Source organism: Asparagus officinalis, chromosome 3 (assembly GCF_001876935.1).
Source record: "Asparagus officinalis chromosome 3, Aspof.V1, whole genome shotgun sequence".
NCBI lineage: Eukaryota > Viridiplantae > Streptophyta > Magnoliopsida > Asparagales > Asparagaceae > Asparagus > Asparagus officinalis.
Window position 1 is genome coordinate 30,250,421 of NC_033796.1, and position 10,378 is coordinate 30,260,798.

The following is a 10,378-nucleotide window of genomic DNA, read 5'->3' on the forward strand; positions in this document are numbered from 1 at the left end:
CCCCCCCCCCCCCCCCCCCCCCATTCAAATTGAAGGTACAGAAGAATCTATCTCATACACAATTGTACTTGCATCTATGGCAATAAACTTGTGCGCAGATAATAACATGAATGTCCTATTTTGCTATCGTCTGCATCGTCACTCTTTATGGTGCATAGCATAAATTATTAATCAGGATTACGGCTGTTGTACTTACTATTTTTTGTTTGTATTCTTGCATTGCAGGCAATTCAGATGGGGTGCTTACCAGGAGATATCTTTGATGATATTCCAAGCAAGTACATCAAAGGTACACTTGTTTGTGAGGTTAGTTTTATCTTCGGCTTGCATCAAATTTTCATGATTATTATGTTCAGTTTTGTTCTATGATATTACATTATGTTAAATACTTTTCCTTAAATAAAAATCACCATTAATGAATTGTAATAACCTATGTGCAGGTTATATGCATGCTCTGATAGGCATAGTCACAAATATGCAATGGAAATTTTCAGAACATACATTTGTTTGTTGTGTGGCGGAAATACAATAGATAATATTAAGAATAATATAAAAACTATGGATAAACTAATTCAAATCGGAACTTGTATTATTTAATATTTTAAGGGGTTATTTATAGTGTTAAACTTTTGGAGGTGATGTATCAGATATAAGACTTAATTGGCATTTACTCATCAACTAATCAATGATTTATGACTAAATTGAATTAATAATATTTTTAGTATCTCTATATGTCATCCAAAGTTCCAAACCCAATGATTTATGACTAAATTGAATTAATAATATTTTTAGTATCTCTATATGTCATCCAAACCCTTTTTTCACATGTTGCTAAATCAGATATCTGGGTACCTTTTTGGATCAAATACCTAGTATGCCCTGCAATATTCACATTATTATAACGCATGAGCTAAGGCTTCTGTAGTTTCTTCATCTTTATGAGGTCATCCTGCTCTATGTTTGTCCTGTTATCTCCTATCTGCATGAAGTTATGTTACATTTTCTGTCCCAATCGAAGTACAAAGTACCTTTTTTTTTACATTTTCGTCTTTGATCTTTTTATTTGTTCAGAGAGGATCTATGAAGACATGGCGTCAAATAGAATGAATCACTCACTAGTTAAATACACATTTCAGAACTACATATACAGTCGTGCTCTTTCTAAATAATTAGTTTCTCTATGCAGGTACGTGATTATAGGAGATGTCTGCCTGAACAAGGAACTCACGGTTCTACTGCAGATGGCCCTATTGTGAATAAAGTTAGACTTCGCATGACTCTAGAAAATGTTGTGAAGGACATTCCTTTACTCTCAGATGATTCTTGGACTTATAGCGATTTAATGGTTAGCATGAGATCCTCTAATATACAAGAGAGCCATTTCTTTGTCGCTAATGTTTTTAACACATTTATAATTTTGATTTTTCTTAAAGGAAGTTGAGGCTCGAGTAGTTAAAGCCCTGCAACCACAACTTAATTTAGACCCTACTCCGAACTTGGACAGACTTCATGCTGATTCATGTACTAATAAGGTACTTGCTTCTTCAGCATCTGAAAGCAGAATGCAAACCAAAAGTCAATAATGCAGACAAATAAACTCTCTGATTCTCATTCTCCTCTTTTGCAGCTCAACCTTGGTATTATTAGGAAGAGACCATGGCAAACTCCGGAAGTGACGGTCACATACAACGGTCAAACTCATGGAAAAAAAGTTTGCATTGATGGGGCATCTGGGAATGATAATTGCAAACTAGGGGACCCAGGAACTGCAGTAAGCAACTCTGCAATTCAGGACATTTCAGAGAATGATGCAATTCAACATGTATCAAGTGGCATCCCATCTATTCGACCGAATAATTTTTCACAAGAAAGTGCAAGATCAACATTACCTTTACAATCCCAGGCGAAGTTTCAAGCAGGTGTTAACTTCCAAGGAATTGTACATGGCCGTGGTGCTGGTTCACCTGCAAACTTTGCTGGCACCAGTTCGAATATTTCTTCACCACAGACCTTGATGGGTTCGTACAATGAGGCAGCAAATAATAACGTTTCTCTTGGTAAAAGAGAGAACCAAGAAACCCAAATAGCAGCAGTATCAGCATTGAAGAGATCAAAACAAACACAAGGTGGATTAGATGGCATTCAACAGCAGCAGTTAAGTTCTCAATCTGTTGCCCTCAATTCCCAAGATATAAATTGGAAAAATCAACTGATGCATTCACAGTTGGATGCAAATGGGAACCAGTGTACAACCTTTGGTGGTCAAAGATTTGCTTCCAACACAGTCAATAATGTTTCTAACCAAGATACGGGCACATCCTTTTATTTTAATCAGCATGGAGTGAGGTATGGTCCTAAGGAAGAGCAGATTGAGACAGAAAGGCTGGACGCTAAGGATGCTCTGCAGGCACTGGCAAGAGAAAGCAATGTATTGGATCAGCAGCAATCACGATCTCAACATCTACTGCAGCAATCCTCAATAAGAAACCATCTTCCACCGCTTACACAGTGGTCCAACTCCCGGGCGGCGGTAGATAAAGATACGAGAAAAGACGAAATGGGTCAGAAAAGGAAAATGTTGACTAGTCCACGAGTCTCTTCTGGTCCCATGGTTCAGTCTCCTGTATCATCAAAATCTGGAGAGATTTCTAGTGGTTCAGTTGGTCAATTCAGCGCTGTTGCGGCAAATCCTGTGCTGGCTTCACAGAAGACAACTGCAAACTCTAATGCTGTAGCCGGCACCCTGTCTGCTACTTCAAGCCCTAATGATTCAGTGCACCGGCAGCCCCATGTACCAGCTGCAACAAAAAGGAAATCAAATTCTGCTAACAAAACACAAGCCATGAGCGGTGTTGGATCTCCTGCTAGTGTCAGTAACATAAATGCTCCACTTAATGCTAGTAGCCCGTCAATTGGGACCGCTGCTCCTATGGGTGATCAAATCGAGAGGTTTACAAAGATTGATATTGTGACTCAAAGGTATGAATGGCTTGAAAATTCGCGAAAGTGAAAGTAAAAGTTTATTATACTTTTTTAGCATAATATTTTAAATATATGATAATTATTTTGAGAACTCTTTCAAGGTGTCTATGTAGGTTTAGCTACTTTGGATCGACAGGAGGATGCAAAGCCCTAATTAGGGAATTAATGGATAGATATGATTTATATTTTGATATTCCTGCTATTATAATTATGTCAGAGGTTATTCATATCATCTGGTGCTGAAGTAAGGTAGATGCTGATACATGGGAAGGATGTTTCAATATGTACATGTCCTGATCTGGTCTAATATTATATAATATATATATATATATATTATATATATATATATAGTATATATATATATATAGAAGAAGAGAGAGAGAGAGAGAGAGAGAGGAGAGAGAGAGAGAGAGAGAAATATGGGTATGCTTGGTACGAAGCACAAAAAAGTTATGCTTGGTAGTGAGGTGTCAAATCCCCTCCACTCATTCAATGTGGGAACAAATTCACATGGATAGTGAGTGGATGAGGATGTGACACATCACTACCAGCATACTCATATTTCTCATTATATATATATATATATATATATATATATATATATATATATATATATATATATATAGTATATGAGAAAATATGGGTATGCTTGTACAAGCACAAAAAGTTGTGCTTGGTAGTGAGGTGTCAAATCTCCTCTCCACACTCATTCAATGTGGGAACAAATTCACATGGGTAGTGAGTGGATGAGGATGTGACACATCACTACGCAAGCACAAAATTTGTGTTTAGTACCAAGCATACCATATTTTCATATATATATATATATATATATATATATATATATATATAATATATGAAGAAAAATGGGTATGCTTGGTAACCGAAGCACAAAAAGTTGTGCTTGGTAGTGAGGTGTCACATCTCGCCTCCAATCATATTAAATGTGGGACGCACATTCACATGGGTAATGAGTGGATGAGGATGTGACACATCACTACAAGCACAAAATATTGTGCTTGGTAACCAAGCATACCCATATTTCTGCTCTCTCTCTCTCTATTATTATATATATATATAATATTATATTATATATATATAGAGAGAGAGAGAGAGAGAGAGAGAGAGAAATATAGGTATGCTTGGTACCAAGCACAAAAAGTTGTGCTTGGTAGTGAGGTGTCTAATGCTCCTGCCATACATTCAAATGTGGGAATAAATTCACATGGGTATTGAGTGGATGGGGATGTGAGCACATCCTACGCAGCATAAAATTTATGGCTTGGTACCAAGCATACGCCATATTTCTCTCTCTCTATATATATATATAGAGAGAGAGATAGATAGATAGATAGAGAGAGAAATATGGGTATGCTTGGTACGAAGCATGAAAAAGTTATGCTTGGTAGTGAGGTGTCACATCTCCCTCGCACTCATTCAATGTAGGCCACATTCACATGGATATGAGTGGATGGGGGATGTGACAGCATCACTACAAGCACAAAATTTGTGCTTAGTACCAAGCATACCGCATATTTCTCATATAATATATATATAATATATATATATATATATATATATATATATATATATATATAGGAATACATGATTGGGGTTTATTTACTTTTCCTTCTTACTTTTCTTTGTTGTGTGTGTTTGAGTGCCCCGCTCCCCCGAAAAAAAAACCTTTCCCTCTTTCCCCCCAGAATTTCTGCCACGGTGCGCTGTGTGGCTAGTTGGGTGAATGGGTAACCTTGGGGTGATATTAGAGATTATGCTAAAATTATGGCAACAACAATTCATGGTGTTCAGAAACCCTGCTGGAACTTCTAGTGTGGCATGACCTTTATCACGCAGTTACCCGCTTCCTTTTATTTTCGTCCCAAGAATTGTACTTGCATGACTCATTAGACTTTTCAGGAAGTCTGGCCCTATCTAGCTACGTTAACATTAGGAGCTCTGTTGTTCATATTAGCTTTAAAGGCTTTTTTATTTCTTCCTTTACCCCATACTTCTGTCTGCTTCAGACTTTTCGCATCTGCTACTATTTCTAATCTTTTGTCATATTTTCGTCTAACTGTTCTAGTCATTCAAGGAATTACTTTAGTCCTCTAATTGGTAATCCATCCTATTGGATTCCTCTAAAGGTCAGATTTACAATGAAGTTATGTAAAGGCATTACAGATCTGGTTTTTACCTTTCATTTCTACCTCTTCTACTTATTTGATTTCTATGTACCCTCGTGGTGGAATACTGTATGGTGGATGGTTAGCAAGATGAAGTCTCATCCACCAATGGTTAAGGAATAACCATGGAAATAAGTATCTTTGAAGATCCAATAACCTTCCTAAGCGCCCATAAAACAAATAAAATTGTCCTACTGATATTCCCTCATTAGAACACATGGATGCTTTGGGACGTTTCTGGAAGCCGATCACTACCAAGTCCACCTCTTGGCCTTCTTAGATACTTCTCTTAAACTTCAGGTAATATTTTAGTTCTTTTGGGCATTGACATTGTTGACCCCATACCCTTTTGGAACTTTGGGAGGACTGCAGTAACAATATAATTTTGATTCTGTCTTAAATAAACTGGATAGGCAGGGGTATGAGTTAATTGAAGATTGAAATGGCTTCCTTACATGTTATTTCTGATAACTAATTTTGTTTATAATACATAAAACCTGCTTGTCTTGTTTGCTTTTCATCTCGCTCTATGTTTTCATAGCGTAACACCTTCTTCCTGGTATCACATACATAAAGCCTTGAAATACCTGGTTTTCTATGTTATTTAACATCTATAAGTTATTCGTATAATGACTTTACGTTCATTCTGTCATCCATCTGATTTAAACCTCTGCCAAAAATCATTTCTTTAATCATTGTTTGAAGTACAACATTGAGTTTTACATTTTTCATGCTAGAAATTTCTAATTGAACTCTGGTTCATTTTGTTATATGCGTTATAGTAAATGACGTGACAATCCCATCTTTATTTAGATGAATATTGTCTCCGTTCATGTTATATTTCATGAAGAAAGTAAAATATTAAAGAGTATACTTTCTTAGTATAAAAATGTATTGAGGGGAGGCAATAGAAGTAAATTCAAGTTTCTGTTTCTGAAGGCCCATGTATGTGAAAGTTGTTCCGGGTGTTAAAGAAAAATTGTCAACTAATGAACTTTCTTAAAGTGCTACAGGAATTTGAATGATCCACTGTGGTTATTACAAATTTTTAAATGTTCAGTTCCCAAATAGGTTGATACTGGCTGTCGATCCTTTTGACATTGATATGGTCATAAAGGATTGCATGCATACATGAAAAGTTCATTGCTTTTGTATGCGAGATATGTTTCCATTACCAGAAGCATATAACCAGTAGTGCAGATAAATGTTTGAACTTATGAGTTATCCATTAATACTTCTGCTTAACTTGGAAACTGTGAATGCAGCTAGCTACCTTAGGTGAATTGAAGCGAATAGAACCTTGTTCAATGGTAATGATTGTGAAAAACATTATGAAAATCCACAAGATTGCATGATAATTTATCAGCAATTGCTATTTGTTTTAGGAGGTATATCTGGAAGGTTGATCCTGATGCAACAGATATAGCTACAGAGGATAAACCTTTGTAGGTTATAAATCCCTTTGATGCAAAAGTTTCCTATTGAAATCTGATAAAAGAATGAGTATTGCTCCATTTATCAAGGGTAAATCTGAGAAGTGGGGAATCACTTAATTCCTTCGTTGTGTGAGCTTTAGTTGCGTACTTGATAGGATGTGTCTGTACTGTGGCCAGCTGAATTTTAGAATATGGGCTGCTACGTTTTGTGGGTCTTCCCATTGGATCGGCTCTCAGTAGCCATCCCCTATAACTGTTAGACGCTTAGCTGATGAAAATGATAATTGCTCGACTGAAATTGACGTATTGGTCCATTAACATTTGAGAAGTTAAATGGAAAGTTCACATCCACTTCCTGTGTTTCATTCTTCTTACAAGATGTTACTATTGCTTTACTCATGACAGCTGGATTGAGCTCCAGTAGGTGCAAAAAGTTACTGATGAAACTCAATTTGAGTAGTAGTTAAATTTTCTTTACTTCACATAAAAGATACCGTCAAATGCATGAGAATTTCATCAATTTCTATGAAACTTAATGAATTTCAGAAATAAATCATGAAATATACATCTAAAAATGATCAGTTTTAAATATTCATATAAATGGAGATATATACATGAACCTGAATAATTGCAAGCCTAAACTTCATTCCTTAAATTTATCAGATATCCAATTGCTAAGTCTATCACTCAATATGTACATGCAAGAACCTAAATAGTTCAGTTACCTGTGTAGGCAAATTTTGTTATAATAATTAGTCATATTAAATATGAATGAAATTTGGAGAGGTAGAAAGCCTAACCCATAGATTGAAAAGTTAAAACAAATTAGCATTAATAACTTGTTCATATACATGGCCGTTTGGATACCTAAAATAATCTGAAGAGCGTATGGTGTTTCACAACGAATTGATCTGGTGTATCATTTCTTGTGAGCAACTTACTAAGAGGAGGAGGTTTATGATGTTTATAATTCTCGGCACAAGTGTTTATTATTATGGCCGTAAATAGGAACAGGAGTAAATCATGTTGTGTTTTTATGCCCACGATCCAGTTCAGGAGATACTTAATAAGCAGCCTCCCTAAATCAGTCTTTATTTATTATTTTAGGAAAAACCATTTAAAAAGATTGGTACTGGTTCTTTTCTATAGTGGTTGTGGATACTTTACAAATATTGTAGATTTTTTTAGAAAGAGCCTAGCAATGAAATTATTTCTTATATTGATATTTTCAGATTTAGTTAATTACTGGGAAAGTCAAACAAGATTCAACAAAATTTCACATCCAAAAGATAGTTCGTTGGTGACATGTCTCTGGATATTACCCACCAATCTGGTCTTATATTGCTAGGTTTGGTACATAGTCCTCTTGATTAGACGGTCTTGTGATACGTGATAGTTAGATTTATTACCTATCTGTTACTTGACATACTGTTTGGTTATTTTTCCATAAGCTCTCTCATTAGTTTAAAAGCCGAGAAGTGTTATCTAGTATTTAGTGTCCAACTAGGAAGCTTAAATCGATCAATGGTTCTCAACTATTTTCAAGTTAAGTTTCAAGGTTTTGTTAGTTGCCTTCTCAGAAATTGTGTCTCACCTTATTGGAGCGTAGTTACCAATTTGGTAATTTTTTTCTTCAATATGTACTGGTTATTTCACATTTATCTAAAGTTTTGTCTTGCTGATAATGTAGTTTTCATTAGATTCATCTTTACTGCTTATTAGCCATTGAATTTGATGTATTCCTGATTTGATACTTAATTTTCAGACACCAGCTAAATCTCAAGAAGACTAAGGTTAACGAGTACCCTGCAAAAAAGGTTGTAGGATTGCCAACTCAGCTTCTTGCTGTCCTTCTCAATAATTCCTACAATGCTGATGATTTCTCTGACGAAATGAAAATATCGAGATCTCTTGTCGGTGGCGACATTAACGTCCATAAGATTAGAATAATGGAATTCATGCGGAATGAATTGAATCAAGGTTTGTTGTGCTTCATGAGACAGTAAAATTGTCGTCAGATTTTACATCTGCAAATCTATCTTTTGATTACTGACTTGTTATGCTTTTCATCTAGGAATTAAACGCCGATTAATTTTGGCTGAGAAGCCCTTTGATGGCACAGTAGCTATGCAGTATGGTGATGCTGATGTTTCTAAGGTTCCTACAAGTCATGATTGCATGCTGACACTGCCCACCACTGTAAGTTCCTCTATCACCGCTTCTTTGCTGTATTGGTTGAGGCAGAAACTAATAAGAAAGTTCTCCAGTTCACCAAGAAGTAGCGTTCCATAATAGCAACTCCCTCCAGAAAACCTTGCCATCTCTCCTCTTCATTAATAGTCTGTTTGCTTTCTCATTCGTATGTGAACAAGGTGACTCTATTTGCGTGTGAGTATTGAGCTTAGGTTGGCAACATATTACAACTTGTTCCCTCTTTGAATTTCTCATTTTGAGTTGGTTCATGGCTGACCCCCTTTGGTATGGCAAATAATAGTGATGACAGATTCCAGGTGCGGAAAATTTTTACAGTGTGTAGCCCGGGTTTCTCTTAATATCCTATTCATCAAACATTACATTTCCTCCAATTTTTTGCAACCACATAGAGGATATTTGTCCCTTTCTCATAACCTAATCTTTGCTTTATTTGTTTTCCCCCTAATATTTCAGAATCATGCTGATCTGCTTGCCGCTCAGTTTTGTGTACTGGTAAGTTATTAGTTCCCGACTTCCGTCGCATAACATCTAAATTATCTGCTATCTTTAATTTGAGTCAAATTTCTTCGTATTTCTTCCTCAGATAGAAAAGGAGGGATACAAAAAAACCGATGACCAGATACAAACTTTAACAAACCACTTGGGTTCAGCTCCTAGCATGATGACAATGATTCAAGGAACCCCATCAGATGATACCACACCAGAAATAAAACAAGAACCAGTTTCAGGTCCATTATCGAACTTATCAGGCCAGCCTAATAATCTTGGCAGTGGGTCCTCAAACCTGACCCAATCCCAAAATGTCACCAATAGTCCTCGAATGCTAGCTTCAGGAAATAACAATCCAGCCTTACAAATGTCTCAAGGCTATTTCCAAGGAGCTGGGATTCATTCAAGGCCTCAACAACTCGATCAACCTTTACTTCAGCAACAACAACAAATCCAACAGCAGCAGCAGCAACTACCTCAGCTTCCAAGATCATCTTCGATGTTCTCCCAAAATTCTCTATCTCAATTAATGGGGCAGAATTCAAACCTACAGATGAATCCTAATCCAATGATGGCGAGCAAACTCCAAATACTACAGCAGCAGCAGAATCCCATGCAGAGGAAAGCAATGATCGATCTAAGTGCAGCCATGGGAGGTATGGGAAATAGTAACATGGTCGGTCTCGGGGGTCTTGGTAGCATAATGGGAATGGGTGGGCATAGGCCCATGTCAGGGTTGAGCGGTATAAGGCCCACTCAAATGAATATGGGCCCAATGTCCAATTTCAGCGCCGGGATTAGGCCAGGCTCTTTATCAGCTGACCAAGCTGCTGCCATGGCTCAGAAACTGAAGCAAGTGCAGCAAAATAGAATGGCTGGCATGTACAGTGGCATTCCAAGCTCAGCTGGGCTATCTATGCTTGGCCATGCTGTAAACCGGGCCAACATGAATCAGTTGCAGAGGAGTGCACTCGGGCCCATGGGCCCACCGAAAATCCCAGGCCCAAACTTTTACCACCAGCATCAGCAGCTTCAGATGCAACAACAACAACATCAGCAACAGTTACAGCA

At 37.0% G+C, this 10,378-nt stretch overlaps 1 protein-coding gene across 1 annotated transcript in view; it reads left to right on the forward strand.

The window, feature by feature from the left end:
• LOC109833619 overlaps positions 1-10,378 on the forward strand; it is an 18,499-nt gene that overhangs the window by 7,592 nt on the left and 529 nt on the right. The window contains 9 exon segments of the mRNA XM_020401361.1: positions 226-306; positions 1,187-1,345; positions 1,434-1,532; positions 1,628-2,979; positions 8,370-8,584; positions 8,679-8,803; positions 9,272-9,310; positions 9,402-10,374; positions 10,377-10,378. The exon segment at positions 10,377-10,378 is cut by the window's right edge and continues 529 nt beyond it. Coding sequence (XP_020256950.1) covers positions 226-306; positions 1,187-1,345; positions 1,434-1,532; positions 1,628-2,979; positions 8,370-8,584; positions 8,679-8,803; positions 9,272-9,310; positions 9,402-10,374; positions 10,377-10,378 — 3,045 coding nt within the window.